The sequence below is a fragment of the Nycticebus coucang genome, chromosome 6, assembly GCF_027406575.1.
Source record: "Nycticebus coucang isolate mNycCou1 chromosome 6, mNycCou1.pri, whole genome shotgun sequence".
NCBI lineage: Eukaryota > Metazoa > Chordata > Mammalia > Primates > Lorisidae > Nycticebus > Nycticebus coucang.
Window position 1 is genome coordinate 120,157,332 of NC_069785.1, and position 17,760 is coordinate 120,175,091.

At 42.7% G+C, this 17,760-nt stretch overlaps 1 protein-coding gene across 9 annotated transcripts in view; it reads right to left on the reverse strand.

Annotated features, from left to right (window-relative positions):
• CADM1 (cell adhesion molecule 1) overlaps nt 1-17,388 on the reverse strand; it is a 336,966-nt gene extending 319,578 nt beyond the window's left edge. For 6 of the 9 annotated variants that reach the window (XM_053593668.1, XM_053593665.1, XM_053593667.1 and 3 more), the window contains exon 1: nt 17,127-17,278. In XM_053593668.1, coding sequence (XP_053449643.1) covers nt 17,127-17,259 — 133 coding nt within the window. In that variant the 5' untranslated portion in view covers nt 17,260-17,278. Of the gene's footprint in view, nt 1-17,126 lie in introns of all 9 variants that reach the window. The other 3 variants (XM_053593671.1, XM_053593669.1, XM_053593662.1) reach the window with 1 other exon arrangement.
• Nucleotides 17,389-17,760: the final 372 nt, after the last annotated feature.

Below are 17,760 nucleotides of genomic sequence, written 5' to 3' on the forward strand. Positions count from 1 at the left end.
ACAACTACAATAAAAAAATAGCCTGCTGTTGTGGTGGGCACCTGTAGTCTCAGCTACTTGAGAGGCAGAGGCAAGAGAATCGCGTAAGCTCAAGAGTTTGAGGTTGCTGTGAGCTGTGATGTGACAGCACTCAACCGAGGGTGACATAGTGAGACTCTGTCTCAAAAAAAAAAGTAAAAAAAATTTTAATGGTTTCAAATGACCGCCTGGCATTTTTTTTAAAACCACCTGTCCCCCAGCTGTCTGATGCTAACATCGTCTCTCACACTGGTCATTTTAGCTTTGTAACCTGTAGCTTTATTTGTGTTGTCTTCCTCAACTGGAATAACATCCTTCTTTCTCACCTCTGTTTTCAAAACTCTGGTTAAATGGAAAGCCTTCTACAGTCCCAAGTCCAGGCTAGCTCCCTCCTTTATACTTGTCTGTTGGGAAGGTAGAGAAGCCAGTGACTGGAAATCTCAGCTCCTTAGGTGGTTCTCTGCTGCCCTACAGCCACACACCCCCAGGACCCCAAAGAGAAGGAGAAGAGGAGGAGGTCAAGCAAACAAGCGTTCCTTGTCACCACCGATGGCTTTGACCCTGATGTGTTCTTCAGGAAACTGGGCTTCCTTCTTTCCAGCCCTGTTTTGAACTTGAAGGACACATTCTGCTTAGGCCAGTCGTTTTCAAAGCTTTTTGTTAAAAAGAGAAACATTTTTTTTTTTTCAAAGAGAGCTTCTCCTGTTGAAATGGTAGAGTGCTTTGGGAACTAGCAGAAGACAGATGTTATAAAATGAATTTAACTTTGATCAGCTATTCCATTATAAGTACATTATATATTCATCTTTTTTTTTTTTTTTTTAAATCTATCCTTTTCTTGCACCCTTAGTTCATGAAAAGTTCAGGTCAAAACCTTGAAGGTTGATGGCCTCATTTTAAAACATCCTAAAACTTTAAAAAATATTCTATTAAAACATAACTCTGTGTGCACTCACTTTATGAAACAAGGAGATGTAATCACAGGTAAATTAATAGGAAAATGAGAGATCATTTTTTGGTTAAAAAAGGTGAAGAAAAATTCCTCTCATACCCGACTTTGAAATTCTAACTTTCCAGATCTGATTCATGCTACTGCATGACCGGAATGATGCTTAAGGAATAACAATTCCAGAGAAAAAGGAAACTGAACAGGTGATGTTTTAAAGAACGATCAACTTGTTTTCACGCAAATGACCAAAATAATGAAATAAGCAATTCTGCCAAAAGGACGGAGGTGCAATTGTTTTTAAATAGGACGTGTGAAGCCCTAGCTGCCTAATTCTAGAAGAAACTGATTAACTAATCTTTTCTCCTTGGATAATACCAATCACATACTATACATTAGCACACTGACAAAAATCTGTATTTCAAAGGTATAATTTTTCTTAAATATTGCCATCAAATCATTATTTATTTGACAGTAGGTCACGCTGAAAAAGATGTATCTGCTGAGAATTATGGTGGAAAGAAAGGGCTTAATACTTCTAACCTGAATGGTTAAAAAGGCAAAAGTTGAAAAAAAAAGTATACCAGAAAAATGAGTAGGCACATAGCAGAAATCAAAGTAGATATGTTATTCCTCACAAAACCAACTAATTGCAATAATCCACTTACAAGGCCTAAGAAATGCAAGCTGCGTAACCTAAGACAATACAGAGCTATCTAGCTACAAGGGAAGCATCAATAAAATACTACGATGCTCCATAATTCAAAGCATTAAAGTACCAAACACAGCCGAGGCTGGATGCACGCCTTAGGCAGAGAAAAGAGAAGACTAAATAGATGGATGTGACTATGAAGGGAACACTTTAGACATAAGCCATAAAAAACAAGTTATGATAGGCCCTCCTCCCCTCCCACTACTGTCAGGAAGTTAGAGTTATTGAGTTTTTCCCACTGATGACAGTGAGAAAAAGGGCTTGCCCCACCCCCCCCTCAAAAAACGCCTTCACAAGGTCACAGACAGATCGGTGTTACAAAGGCACTTTAAAAATATTACAGCAATAAACTCCGGTTAGAGTGGTGCCACCTCTATATTCACGGGAAAGAACAAACTCCAAACTTCTACTAAATTAAAAGGTAATGTTATAGCAAACACACACACTCTCTTGCCTACACAGGAAATCTCTCCCCTCTTGCAAGGAAGACCTAAAGCAAACCTCCTTTCTTCTTAAAACTAGACCAGTTTTAGGCAATTAACTTTATAGGTTTAATTTTGCCACAGTCTTATTTCACACCAGCTGTACAGAGTCACACGCATCGTGGACGCATCTCCACAAAACACGCTGCGTTACCCAGCTCATTTTTCAAAACACAGGAACAAGCCATTTCTTAGGTTTGATCCAGTTACTGTGATCTATTTTTTGATCCTGTAGCCACTGACTCAACATACATCTTTATTATTGTACAAGGAAAACTGTTACCCCGAGGTTTAAATTTCCCTATGTGCACCATGCTGCTACTGAGAATATATCTGTTTTAAGACAAGACTTTCACGATAGCTGAGGTGAAGAGGAGCAGATGGCCTCAGAGATAAGTTTCTGGGTTTGTTGCTTCAACTCTAAAGTGACAATGGGGGCTGAGCAATGACTCAAAGTCCAACTATCCCAGGATTGTGAAGTGATTAAATAAATGGAGAGAGATCTCTTATCTGAGCTGCAAATCTAAATCTCTCCAATGACTCTTCAACAAGTAAGCATGAACAAACATACCAGAAGCCAGTTCTTCAGGATACAAGAGAGTCAGCCACGCTGATAGTGCTTCATTCATTATGAAAGAACAAACAACACCTCCCAAGAATTAGAGCCCTAAAAGCTGATAAAACACCACTAAATTAAATTCATAAACACTATGGCCTGTGGCAAATTCCATATCCCAACTACCAGCATCCACAGCAAACAAGGATAGAATATATTTAAAAGAAATCAAATTACATAACATGAAAATGATGAATAAAAGACCTTGCGGTGATTCATTTTTATACTGGTCTTCAAGACTGAATTAATATCGTCATGTTCCCTGTTCATGTGTATGCGGAAAGGGTTAGAAATAATTTAATAGGCAATGGATACCTAATTTCCAATTCATTAATTGCTTCAACAAATGTTTATTGAGCACATACTACGTGCAGAGCCTTGTGCTGTATGCTGTAAGGATACAAAGCTGACTAAGAAATCATCTCTCCCACAGAGGAGCTGGAAGACATGGGTCCATGGACACACACCAACATATAATAAGGTGAAAAATGATGAAAGTCATGGATGGTTAGAGAAATTGTAATGGAAGTTGAAAGGATATTCGGGCTGGGAAATTATATAAGACTTGGGGAAGAAAAACACTGGACTTGGGCCTTTATGTTTGCCTAGGATTTAAACATACAGGATGGGACATCGCTGTGGGAACAAGCTGGACAAATGTACAGCAGAAATACAGAGGAGATTTGGGCTATTCAAGGAAGGCTGTGTGATAGGAAGGAAGGTGAGTCAGGAATAGCCTTTAGGGAAGTAGAGGGAAAAAAGGAAAAGGGACTTCAGCAGCCTGAGCAGTCTTGGAAGTTTCCCTGGTGGATCTTGAAATACCTGTGGCAACCAGCCATACAGACATAGATAAGGGGGATTCAGGCAAAGGAGGTGGCGTATAAAAAGCAGAGAGGCCTGGTGCGTCTAGGACACGGCGGGGAGAGTTGGCCCAAAATGAGCTTGAGGAAGACAGAAGCCAGGAGAGGAAGAACAGTGCAGGCCATACTGAGAGAGAATAAGCTTCAACGTTAAGGTGCCAAGAAAACTTTAAAAAACTTTAAGCAAGAAAGTAACCCCTAATGTGTGTTTTAGAAAGATCCATCTAGAAGCAGAATTAAGGATGCATCACAAAGAATAATGCTAGATGGAAATGGACCAATTAAGGGGCTATTATCCCGGGGTAAGTCTATTTCCCTCCTGTATGAAAGGAAGACAAGCAGGACTTGTAGCTAACAGAGGGAGAAATGGTAACAGAGGAGGGAAGGCTCCACTCTGACTCCCAGGCTCATTCAACCGGCGTAGATGGTGGCAGCCTTCATCAGGACAAGAAGGTCAGATAGAGGGAGTTGTGCAGAGAACAGATGTTAAGTTCACTTTTAGACATCTTAAGAATTTTAGGAGAATACAGTGTAGTATTTAAAAGTATTGGTTTTGAAGGCAGATCTGGTTCAGATGCTGTTTTCCATGTGTATCTCTTGGAAAAGGGACCTGTCATGCCTTTGGCTTCCTCATATGTAACATGAAGCAAGAGTGTTAACTACGTACAGGTGGAGAGTAACGATTAAATGAGATCAGGAGTGAAGACACTTAGTTGTGATTCTCTCATTTAATATGAATGAGATTAACAGTGGGAAGTCTGGATTGAGATGGCCAACAGACAGTGTTAGGACATGGTATGAAGTTTAGATGCAAAAGGCGTCTGAGCTGTGCACTAAGTTATATGGCATATAGGGCAGACGTGGGGCTTGAGGCGGTTACTAAACACCAGATGCACACACGGTATTATATGGAAAGAAACCCTCCTTGTTCTGTTACAAGTCACTTTGGTGAATTAAAAGAAAAAAAGTTGAATACACGATTCTTCCCACTAGCCAAGTAAAGCTATGACCTTAGAAGAAAGAAATGGAAGAGAACTGAACATAGTAGGAAAGAAGTAAAAGATACCCACAGTAAAATAGGACCAAATGAAATTGGCAACTACAGGAAGGTAGATGGGAATGAGACAAAGTATAGGACCTGGAGTGTCTTTATATAGATACGATTTTTTAGCCATGATAATGATCTACATGTTCAAAATATAAATTAACAAAGGTAGGGAAAACTTTTGAATCTAAACAGAAACATAATTCTAACTATACATCAAATTAATAACACACAAACAAAAGGAACTAATTTGGGAACTTATGAACACAATACGCTTGTCCATCGCAGCGGAATCTGGTTTAAAGACAAAAAGAATGGCAAAAAATCTTGAGCTTCACTGGTAAATTTGTTCTACAACGGTCTTGATGGAATCATTCTAAAACTACAGTAGAACCTCGGGCCTGTCACAAACTGGTCAACATAAGGAACTCGGCCTCCTGTATGTACATGTGATGTGGTGTCTGGTCTATGAAAATTAGACCAACTCAAGGAGGTGGTCAATGTAGGAAGGTGGTCACCTATGGAGATACCACTGTATTTTGTGCTAATTATAAGACATCAATGTGGACGGGAACCAGGGTTTTTACCACAGGAGAAGGCAAATAAACATAAGGAATGGGAGATAAAAACTGGAGAGAAAGAACAGGGGGGTGGTTAAACTCGAATTGAAGGTGTCGGTATGAACTAATGATTTAAATGAATACACACACATACACACAGCTGACCCCTGAGAAACATGGGTGTTTGAGCACCTACCCTGGGGCTGCATCAAAAATCCACGTACAATTTTGACTCTCCCAAAATTCAACAACTAATGGCCTACTGTTGTCCAGATACCTCATCTATAACAGAAAGTTAATTAATGCATATTTTGTATATCTTATGTATTACATACTATACTCTTAAAATAAAGCTAGAGAAAAGAAAATGTTATTAAGACCATCATAAAGAAGGGAAAATATATTTCCTATTCATTAAGTGGAAGTGGATCATCAAAAAGATCTTCAAGGTAAGTAGGCTGAGGAACAGGAGAAAGAGGAGGAATTCCTCTTGCTGCCTCAGGTGTGACAGAGTCAGAATAAAAACCTCTGCACAGTTCAGACCTCTGTTGTTCAAGATCAACTATATCTATTTCTAAATCTCTATCTATATATCCTAGTTGTCACCACCGAAAAAGTCTAGGAACAATGGCAAGTCATTAGCAACATGCATAACTTTTTGGTATCTTAATGTCATGCCATTCTCCCACTAAAGAGAAAAGGGACTCCTTGAAAAAATAGCTGATTCCAGGTCTGGGGTAGAGAAAATACAAGGTAAGCTTAGGTATCTTATTGTGACATAAAATAAGAAAGCGCTTAAAAATGAATGAGGCCATATTGAAAAGATACGGTCTGAAGAGACTCACACTGGCCAAATTTGATAGTAATGAAATATATCACACTGAATTTTTATTTTTTATATCTAGGAGCCCGCTGTGAAGAAAGGAGGCGGCAAGCTCATTTTTATGCAGGAATACCTCTCCCTCACATAGAGGAATTAGAAAATTAGAAAGTCACAATTTTCTAACTACTGGTATAATATTAGATTCAGACAGGTTTATCAATGCTGCTAAAACAACTGAGTTGACTGCTGTTAAAGAATAGGATCTTCAGTTGCAAAATATCATGGATTACATATTAATTACAAAGGGACAAAAAAAGGAAAAAAACCTGTAAATCTACCTAAACGAAGTAGCATATTCTTAATTAACCAAGGGATCAAACCGGTAACAGGACCAACCGATATTATGTCTCCCAGTGTGATGCTACAAGAAGGTGGCAAGGTCGGCTACGCAAGGCTTTTGCCAAAGATGTTTAATCTGAACTAAGAGAAAATATCAATCTGCACAATGCAGGCCTGGACACATCCGAATGTCAATGCCAGGAAAGAAACCCCTTAAAGAAAAAAAGGTAGAGAACGGGGTAAAAGTTCTGGATTAAAAGAAACTAGAGACATGAGAATTAAAACCAGTGTGCAATCGCTAAAGGATTCTGGGGGAGGACAAAGCAACATCCGTAAAGAATATGAATGGGGGGTGGTGCCTGTGGCTCAAAGGAGTAGGGCGCCAGCCCCATATGCTGGAGGTGGTGGGTTCAAACCCAGCCCCAGCCAAAAACTGCACACAAAAAAAAAAAAAAAAAAAAAAAAGAATATGAATGGGATAACTGGGGAAATTTGAACACACCAAAGTATTCAAGGGTAAAGTATCATGATACAACTTGCTTTCACATGGCTAGGGAAAAAAAAAGACATGAGCACAAGTGTGTATACATTATTTAGAGAGTCAGAAACAAAGCAAACAGGCAAAATGTTAACAATGGATGGATCTCAATAAATCAAGTATTCATTATACTCTTCTTTCGACTTTCTGATAGTCTTGAAATTTTTACGGAAAAAATAGACTAAAATCTTCTGGAAGTCACAGATGTACCTAACAGTGCCTAGTGTAAAAGTCAATGTTCAGTTTTAAAATCATTTTTAAATGCTCAGTTTTCTACCAAAGGTCTTATGGTGGGCTATAGAAACGCCATTTCTTTATTAAACGTGGCGTAGAAAATACAGAAAGCTGAGTCAAATAATGAAATCCTGTGTTAAAAGACCCAGCAATTAGACATTAAAATCATTGTCAGTTTCTCCAAGGTTACTAGATGATTTCACTCACTTTCAAAAAACATTCAACTCCAGGTGGGATATTACTGCCACTGTGTTCTTGAGTTTCACCTTAGAGACAATTAAGTACTTTTTTTTTTTTTTCAGTATTCCCTAACATGTGAGGAATTTACAAATGTGATTAGTAGGTAGCCAGAGACATAACCCCCACCACGAGGCAGTGGCTGCTTTAATAAAAGTGACTGATGGATAGACAGAGATAAACACATTGATACCTGCAGTAAAACACTTCCTACTTAAGCATATTCATATAAATAATTTTATTTTCTGTTTGCCATCCTATGAGGTTTGGGTAAAGCACTTGGTTTTACTGTTCTATAATCTCAACGGGGTAGTCTGCTTGCCAACCCAGCTAAGAAACGGACAGCTTTGCTTTAGGAAAAGGAAATGAACAGCTACTAACGTTCATGTGATTACTAACAAAAACTAAAGCAAAGGAGACAGAGGCCTCTTCACCTTCTGGCATACTCACCAGAGATACACAGGGAAAAGTGAAATTCCGTGTTATTTAAGCTAATCTCTACTTGAACCTTTTAAGAGATAAAACCATTTGAGCAGTAATTTAGTACTAAATTAACTTTTTTTTCCTTCCTATCTTTGAAGTTTTCATTGTTTAAATAAGGGTTTCTGCAAGAGAAATGAAGTAATGTTCCCTTTTTTATTCAGAAGAGGGAATCAAGCTGATGACTTGCTGGTTTATCACAAGGCATACGTGTTTTCAGCACAGAGCCAAAAGCATACTGCATTTTGACATACAGCCTATTTCCCAAGACTGTCCCAAAATACTCCAAGATAATCAAATTTTTATATCTCTGTATTATCATGCTGCACAACCTTTTTCGACTAGCAAGAACTAAACTCTGCAAAGGAAGGATGCCAAGCAAGAAAAAAAAGAAACGAAGAACTCTGGCAGATATTACTACCAGATAAAGGCTTTGAAAAGATCCTCAAGATAACAAGTTTAGCAGTTAGACTCAAAAACAAAGATTTCATTTTTTGTTCTTAAGCCAGTGATAATTCACCCTCTGTGTAATCTACCAAAATGCAACCAACTTCACAGATGGCCCCAATGCGGGCAATGAATGCATTTAGTTGGGCAAAACCACTTCCCAAATCAGACATGCTTAAAACACTAAGCTAAGAAAGGCCTGGGTTTTAGAGTGCCTCCCTTACATGTTTCCAGGTAGGTTTTTGTTTTTTTGTTTTTTTTTCCAGTAGCTCTACACATGAGGCAGGAGCACCAAATACTCCTCTAAAGATCGGATCTTTTGGATCATCTTCAGAAGGGCCGATCTCATTCATCCCAAGTCAGCCACTACACACGAGGCCCTTTGACTGTGACCCTTAAAACGTCTTCCTACTTCTAAAGGACTTCACTTCTTGTCTGAGAGAGTTACTTCGCCAGCTTGTAATTTGTTAAGTCAATGATACCACTTTCATGCTGTAGTAAATCCCCATATTCCAATACAAACGGCCACATAAGCACGATAGGTTTTCAACATTCTAAAGTTTAAAATTCCCATTAAAATCATGGCTGTAATATCAACACATTTTGCCTTAGCATAAAGAAACATGTTTGTGTATACACCTGTAAGGCCAAAAAAAACCAAAAAAAAATGCCTGATTGAATTATATTTTAGATAAGTACATGTTAGTTAAAATGAAAGATGCAAAGGAAAGGTGTTTATTCTCAAGGTAGGCAAGGAAAAAGGAGCCATCCTACACCTACAAACCAAGAGAGACAGTGAAGGGGAAAAAACAGGTAGTAGTTTTATGCAATGGCTGAAGGCTGATGGGGGAAACCACTTCCTTCCTCAGTTTCACTGGAGAAGCATCAGTCTTCCAGTCCCATCAGGATTGGGCTGAAAAGTAATAAGAAATGAGGGGCATTAGAGAGGAAATGAGAGGGCAGTCGAAGAACAGCCTAAAGACAAAACAGTATGAAGTTTGAATTTAACGCAAAAAGAATGTGAGATTAGGTTTCTGAAAGGGAAGTGTCACAATCCTGTCCTGAGAAGAATGAGAACTGGGCAGGTAGATCTGAGTTCTGACTAGCAGAGGCTGGGGTGAGGGAATTGGCTAGGAAGCTTCTACTAGTAAAAAACAGAGTTTGGATAGGACACAGAAGTTTCCAGAGAATGTCAGGGAGAAACAATCTGCCCTATTTTCTTTCAGTCCAACAGTGAAAGCTAAGGAGGAGGGAAAGATGCCAAACGTAGAGGCCTTGGAGACCAGGACGTCAGTGGTGTCATTCAGAATAATGGAGACGTGGGAAAAAAGTTAATACCTATGGCAGAAAGATGAAAGATTCAATTGCTTAAACATTAACTTCTGGGTTAATCCCAGCCAAGTGAAGGTATGGTACGGACAATGGGAGACAGGGGGCTGGTGAACCCTCTCTTTTCAGGCAGATTCTTCCCCGCCCACTCCAGGGACCACACAACTTAATTGTAACTTGACACTACCGTCCAGCACTGGACAGCTAAAGACAAATTAAAGCGCCTACCTTCCCAAGGAAGTCTGCCAAGAGCAGGACACTTACTCTAGGCATTTTTAAGAGTCCGTGTCACTGGAATATCAACTTCAAACCCTGAGTAGCATTTAAATATATATATCAGATCAAAATGTTGGGTCAAATGACACTATTCCAGTAAAATACCTACTAACAGAAAAAAAATCTTCTCCACCTTATCTCAATTAACATAATCACCTCCTTCAAGACACCTGTCAATTATGACAGGTTAGCTTAATACTTGCTTTCTCTAGACCTTCATCCCAAGTTCTCTTTTAAGTAATAATAAAGGCCACACATCATTTGGGCTGTGCATGTATATAAATACTTACATCCCCCTTTTTTCTAACCCTAGATCAAGGCCAACTGCACCAAGCTTTTGAGAAACAGCACTGGAAGACCTTCAAAGAGAAACTGCCCATTAACCACAACAGCAGCTGCTGGCTAGAGCCTGCAATTTAAATCTCTGAAAAAGAAACTGTGGCTTCTGAAATTTAAACAAGGAGGTGCCATTTGTAATTACAAACATTCCAGTGGGTTCCTTGCTTCATTGATGGTTTCCAAACAAAGGCTTGTTATTCTGTTGTGGTGGCACTCCCCAAGCCCCCAAATGTGTGTATTCCTTTCTGCGGTTCTTCTGTGAAGGTCAGCGAAGAGGAGAGGCCCAGGGCCAGGTGTTCACCTGTCCAAAGCCACGCAGACCCCTCAAAAGCATCTGATATGGAATTACCTGTTTGGCTGGAAACCAAAAAATGTAATGCTTCAGATTTATATCCACATTAAATAAAACATTTGAGAAAGATCCCCTTAAAAAAAGAAAAACGCTCACATTTCACGAACCTTGGAAAATGGAGCCAGCCTATTTTCAGAAAAACCAAAGAAGTTTAGAAATTAACACTGAAGCGTTCCAACATGCTAGCTAAAATTATAAACTCGTATTTTAAATCAATGGGGCAAATATTGAGAAACAAAGGTAGTAAGTAACCTTTTCTCTCCCCACCACCCTCTGCCCTCATCCCACAAAAATAAGGCCCAAATACTTACAGCTTGTGGTATGGTTTCCCAAGCCAAAGACATTTTGTGATCACTTCGGTTACAGAATATAGGCTGAAATTAGCACTTAGCCAGTTAGAAATGGGGATAAACATTTTTCTTTTAAACAATATATTGGTGAAATGCAAAGGCATTTATATCATGGAGGCTCTAAAGATAAATATATGAACGGAGTATCTCGCAGCCACCAAACTAAAATAAGGCTTCCCTACAGAAGTCCTCAGACACAGGGTATTCATTATGGGACAACTAGAAATGTCCAATCTCGCCAAGGGTGCTTTCCATAGCACACCACAGTTGAAGGATTAGCTACAATTACTGCATATTTACACAACTGTATTTACACAACAATAAAACTCATCTTATCCGATCCAAACAAAACCTTGCTCCAAAAAAATCAAACCACAGGAGAAGGTGTCCTCAGAGAAGGCAGGAATAGCGCCCTGGCTTGTGCTTTTACCCACTACAACAAGCCTTCATTCTACCATCCTAGGTAAAGCCGGGTGGGGCAAATCTTCTGTCCATCCAGTTGAGAACACTGCCTTCTACATTCAGATAATGACACTGTGGCTGAGGGGGAAAGAAGGGCTGTGTCTCAGAGACTGCTTCTAAAGTAATTATAGAAGAAATGATAGGATTTAAAATAATCTTGGAAAAGAAGGAAGCACACAGGGGACAGATTGACCAGGGGTGAATAATTACTGAAAATGGGTGATGTGCACACAGGATTAAATATGGCATTCTTTCCACTTTTGTATGTATTTGAAAACGTCCATGATAAAAATGGAAAATGAAGGAGAATCTGATCAATGTAAAAAAAAAAAAAAAAATCATCTTGCAAAAGTCAATTCTTTTTTTTTAATCCTCAGTTTTTTCTGCTTAAAGCAAAGGGACCAGCACTCTGGAAGAAAAACAAGCTATGTTCTTGATCTTGACTTAAGAACAATTCCTTTTTTTCTACGTTATGTGGAACCAGTTTTGCTGTTAATATTAAACCTTGAAAAGGCAAAAAAAAAAAAAAAAAAGAATCTTAAAAATCTAAACCTGAGTCTTCTGAAACCTAGTTTCCACATATCTGACTTATTACAGCAATACAAATCCCGAGTTCTCCCCAGGAAGGTGTTTTGGACAATACGCACATTGTGGCTGCCAGATAACGTCCAGAGATTTCAAAATCATTTGTCAACACCAAAGACAATGTTACCAAGAACTGGTCATTTCTTCCCAGAGGTCACTCCTCTGATCCATGGGTTTATTACCTGGGGCAACAATTAATCCTGTTGCCTTCAAAATACAAAATATTTTTAGCCAAGATAGCGTTGACCCATGATCCGTATCTCCGAGTAGGCATCCCTGCCAGGAGATGGAACAGAAGGTCCACTGGCTGGACATCAAGGGATCTGTCCCAATCCAGGATCTGTAGATAACTTAGCCTCAGTTCAATTGCAGAGCAAGGTCCTTCCTTCACTGGCCTTCAGCTGCCTCACTCCAAAATAATAGGATTTCATCAGATTATTTCTATTATCTTTCCCCTTTCAAAAATTCCATAATTATAAGAATCTCTAATTTCTCAAAAGGTATTAAATTTTTTTTAATAAAGAGCTTTAGTGCTAAAAGGTTACCTTTTCTTTTTTTTTTTTTTTTTTTTGGATTTTGGCCGGGGCTAGGTTTGAACCCGCCACCTCTGGCATATGGGACCGGCACCCTACTCCTTGAGCCACAGGCGCCACCCTAAAAGGTTACCTTTTCTATTAAATACTTTTTAATATGAATATTATATGTGGGCAAGTTTTTGTATAATGTTCATATATATGTATATCTAAGTATGTATACGCATATATTTGTTATCAGTACATACATACACACACACACACACTGATACCATTAGGTGCTTACACGGGACTAATTGCTTCCAACTCAAAGCAGCAAATTTTCAATTCTGCAACAGATGTCGCTGTGATTTCTCCTTTCTGTGCTGGATTTTCAGTTAAAAATGCCCAGCATAATGGTCAGCGCTATTCTTCCCAAGAAAGATACACAGCATTTGACTCTTTTGCATTTATTCCTATAAATTTTCTTCATATGTTGGTAAATTTCCATTCAAATCATAGCACTGATTAGTTTGGTCCAATTCAAAAGATTCCCCACATTGAAATGGGCCTTTTGTTAAAAACATACACACACACACCCAGTTTTAAAATAGAAATTCTAAGTGGCCAATTAGACATTAAAATGTCACACAGAGAAACCCATAGAGAATGAGACAGTTTATAGTCAAAGCAATCTTACCAATTTTTAAAGCCTAAAAAAAAATCATTTAGCAATATAGGCCAAGGAATAATAAAAATCCACTTATGTTTGAGGTTAAAATGTATCGGGTGTAGGGAGAGTCACAAAGAACTCCAATAGCACCATTAATAATAATCAAACTTTTGGATGTTGGTTTTTCACAGAATTGCTTTAAAAATAAATAGTACAACTAATGTTATAATGATAAAAACATCTTACCAATCTGACATTCACTATCAACCACTTCTTGACACATGTCATAGTAAAGTGACATCTCTTTTCCTTCAACCAATATGTCCTCCAACGACATCAATCTCAACAGGTAGCTAGCACTTTCTTCTGTTGAAATTCAGAGCTGGGAGAAAAGGTTTCAAAATTTCTCTCGAGACCCAGGAAGCTGTTACCTTCTGGGATTTTAGAGGGAGTGGAGAGAGATGAGTAGGCAGTGAGCCGGGGACCAAATCCGATAAGAAATATGAAGTCAGGAAGTGAGAGAGGAAGGGAAAGTGTCCTGCCTGTTGGCGTCTTCCCTGTCCCACTCCCCTTACCAGGAGGGCCATTGGGGAAAACTGGATAAAGCATGTACAACATCCATATGAATAAAGCTCTTTGTTCCAGAGAACTGCCTGCTCTTTTATTCCCCCCTTTTTCGTATTTGTTCATTTCAAAAGATTGCTCAATGGGTCTCTTGTTCCTCCAAAATGTCCCAGGCAAATAATGCAAGCTTGTCTCATCACACAAGTCACTAAATGAAGCCTTGTGCGTCTCCAGTGACACACTGTAAATATAAAGTGGCATTAATGAGGGATATTTTATCAAATATATCACAGACTAGTGCAAGTGCCTCCTGTGGCTATTCAATTTGATGCAGGGGATGACAACAATAGCAGGGCGGCACTTTTGTAAAGTCCCCATCCAGGGTAGGCAAGCCCCAACAGGCTGAGGCAAGCCAAACTCAGCCCCGGGGCTTCCCATCACCAGCACAAACCCCGGTCCATCAGCCATCTTCTCTAATCCTGAGAAAGGGAAGAGGGGGGTGATCAACCACTGGTTCACTCAGGATGGAAAACAGCAGCATGCATGCACCTGAAACGTAACAGGCGTGATTAACACTGTGCAGTGAGCTTAGGCAATCCCATTTTTGCTGCATTTCATTAACAACCATTTCATCCAAAAACCACAGGAGGGATGAAAGTAGATTTTCTCCTGGGGATGGATAGCTTCAGTTGCAGGGGAAAACAGAACCAGAACCTACTGAACAACGGCCCTAGTTCGCCTTCCCAGGGTGAATGTAAATGAAACATGCCTAATGAACTTAAGAAGCACCAACAGGTTTCTTTAACCCTGGGAGTAGGACCTGGAGGCCTCTGAAAAGGCTTGAATTAAGAGGACCTGGGAAGAAAAGTCCCTTGGCACACACCTGAAATTTACCCCTGGAGTATGGGACCCAGGCTGGTCTAAGATGTCCTCTAAAACTTACCACAAAATAATAATAATATTAAATTATTATTATTGCTATATAAAATGTTTTAAGAAAGTCAGCTCACCCCCTCTCTCCAAATCAAACCCAATTACTTTCTAATTTAAACACAATCTGATAACCAAGCTACAAACAGGGATGTACACAAGAGCAAGAAGCTGCTTCCATGGTAACTGGCAACAGAATTTTCATGTGGCTTTGACAGACACGGTTGAGTTCCAGACCGCTCCTTTCTAAGTCAGCATATATATCCCTCGCAGGGAAGGCAACTTCTTACCATCAGATAGTTACAAATATAGGAATATAGGGCTGTTGCTACTACCCCATGTCTTCAAAGAGCAAGCTAGACAGGCTAAGCATAATCTAATCCTTACTGTGCTGCCAAGCGGCATTGCAAGGCTCCCATTTTCAGTGGAAAGGCAATATCCCCGACCAGTGCGTTCCCCCCTTTTTGCAGCCTATACAAGTCTATTGTTGCCTCTATTATGCGCCAGTTTCTGAGCCTTTACTCTCGCTCACGCTCACGTTTAACTGACACTGGCGCTTTTTACAATGCAGCAGCTCGAGGGATCTTTCAGGAACATTTTATTGAACCCATGCAGTCAGAGGCATCACCTGAAATGAAGTTGTAACCACACCGGCATCGGCTGAACCCAATTATCTCGTAACTCATAAATTAAGAATTCACAGAGGAAAAACACATAAACAACATCCGGAGACAAGACAGTGGCATGGAAGAAAAAAATCCTCAGTGCTGGAATTGAAGCTGCTGCCAGACTCCCACCCCTACACAGCCCCAGTAGGTTCCCCAAACCGAGCTCCTTTACAAGCCTCTTTTAGGGGGAAACGGCCAGCCAGGAATCCCCCAATTCCAAGCTAGCAAGCGCCCCCAGATATCCCCCATTTCCTACAGCGTGTCTCCTGCGGTGTTTACGTAACTGTGTCCTCTAGCGTGTAAACAAAAGGCACAGCCCAGGCGGAGAAGCGCCCCCGGAGCGCACGGTGGCCCCACCGCTGCGCCCGCCCAGGCCGGGGGCTCCGTAGGTGGGGACTGAGCTCTCGCGTCCTCCGCCACTTGTTGCTGCCGGGTCCTGCAGCTCCGGAGCTGCAAGGAGGAGCTTTGCAGGCGCACAGCCCTGCTGCATCCCCTCCAGCACAGCCGCCCGCCCCCCGTGGCCCCGTGCCACTCGGTCCCGGTGCCCGCCCCGAGTCTGCAGCAGGCGGCCAGGGGCGCGGGAAGGCCGCCCGGCTGAACGCGGCGAGGTGGCGGGAAGGGAGGCAGGGTGCAGCACAGCCAGCCTCTCCACCGGGGAAGAGCTCCGGCTCCCTTTTGTTAGCAAAAGCAAACACTGCCCTCTTCTTTCCCGACCGCGCCAACGCGCCCGGCACACCGGCAGCCACACATCTTGCTCCTGCCGAGTGCTCGGCGTCTTCAGGGAAGGCGTCGGGCTTGCAGAGCCGCCCCTGGGCAAATTCCCAAAACGGCTGTCCACACAGGGGGCGCCGGGAGGGCCGCAGGGTGCCCGCGTGGCCGCAGAGGCCGCGAACGCCCCCTCCACCACCCTCGGGCCGCGGAAAGGACAAGCAGCCGGGAAATCCTGCGTCCCCACTCGTAGCGGAGGACGCCGTGGGGCGGGCAGGCTGCGGGCTCCCGGCGCCTCCCCGCAGAGGCGGCGAAAGCGACTGCCCCCACACACACACGCGAGGCCGGGGCCCGGGAACTTTTCCTGCCTGGAGCCTGTCCAAGAAGACCCGCCGACTAGCTGAGGGGGCGGAGGGGCTGTGATCCGCAGGAGGAAAGCACGAGAGGCGTGCAGTTAGGGGGCAGAGGAGAAAGGCAGAGCGCAGGGAGCGGGGCAGGGAAGATGAGACAAGTCTGGGGATGTCCTGGGGACTGGTGAGGAATCACGCCGGAGGCGGCTGGTAGTCAGCCATGGGGGAGGCTTAGAGGGATGGAGAACTGGGGAATTCGCTGGAGAGGTGGGGGCGAATGGGCGCCCTGGGAGACAGGAGGACCTGCAAGTTACGGGGACAACAGCGAGTTCAGAAGGGTCCTGAAGGTCTGAAGGTGCTTTCGGTCCATCCCCTTTCCCCATACTCTCTAGTCCCCGGACCCCCAGTTCTCACTCCACTCTGCACCCCGCGCCAAGCCAGGGAGAAAAGGTGTGGGTGCAGCCATCCCTGAGAGCTCTCATTCACACCCAGCCGGGCAGGGGAGAAGGGGATCACCGATCTCCTCAGCCCTTTCCATCTCAGCCCTGAGTTTTCTCGCCACACACCCTCGGCTTCGGATTTAAGAAGTGGGGAGGAGGTTGTCATGGAAACGTTTCCCCCCCCCCCCGAGGCTACAGCTACTGGGGTGCCTTGGGAGATTAGGGGTCAACTGGCCAGTGTCCACACCTACCTGTGGGGATCAGTGCCGCGGCGGAAAGGAGCAACAGCAGAAGCCGGAGCCGGAGCCCGGGAGGCGCCGCCGCCGCCGCCACTGCCGCTGCCGCCGCACACTGGGATCCGCTCGGCAGCACAGCACTCGCCATTTCGGGCACCTGCCTCAGACTGGCGGCTGTGGCTGCCTCCGGAGCCCGAGCGGACAGCTAATGAGATGCTAATGACATGCGCTGGAGGCGGAGTCCGGAGAGACCAATCCCAGCGCTGCAAGCCAAACCGGGCTCTCGGAGGACTCGCCCCCCCCACCCCGCCCCCTGGCGCTGGCGTTCGGCGGCGCGCCCGCGCCACCTAGGGGCGGAGCCGGGGGAGGGGCGTATGCAAATATGTTTATGTTAAAATTCGTTTTCTCTTCCCCACGGATCAAGGAAAAAGTGTTCTCCAGCGCGCTTGGCGTGTGTGGACTCGGGCTGCAGCGGGCGGGTCTACCTTCCTGTACACCTTTATTAGGAGTGTTTGTAGCGATCGTTACATGAGCCCCACGGCTAGAGAAATCTGCCTAGGAGGGTCCTCTGTCGGGTACACCGAGTGCCTCAGGCCCGGAAACCAAACGTTGCAAATTTCCGTCACTCACCCTGCACCGAACGAATAGA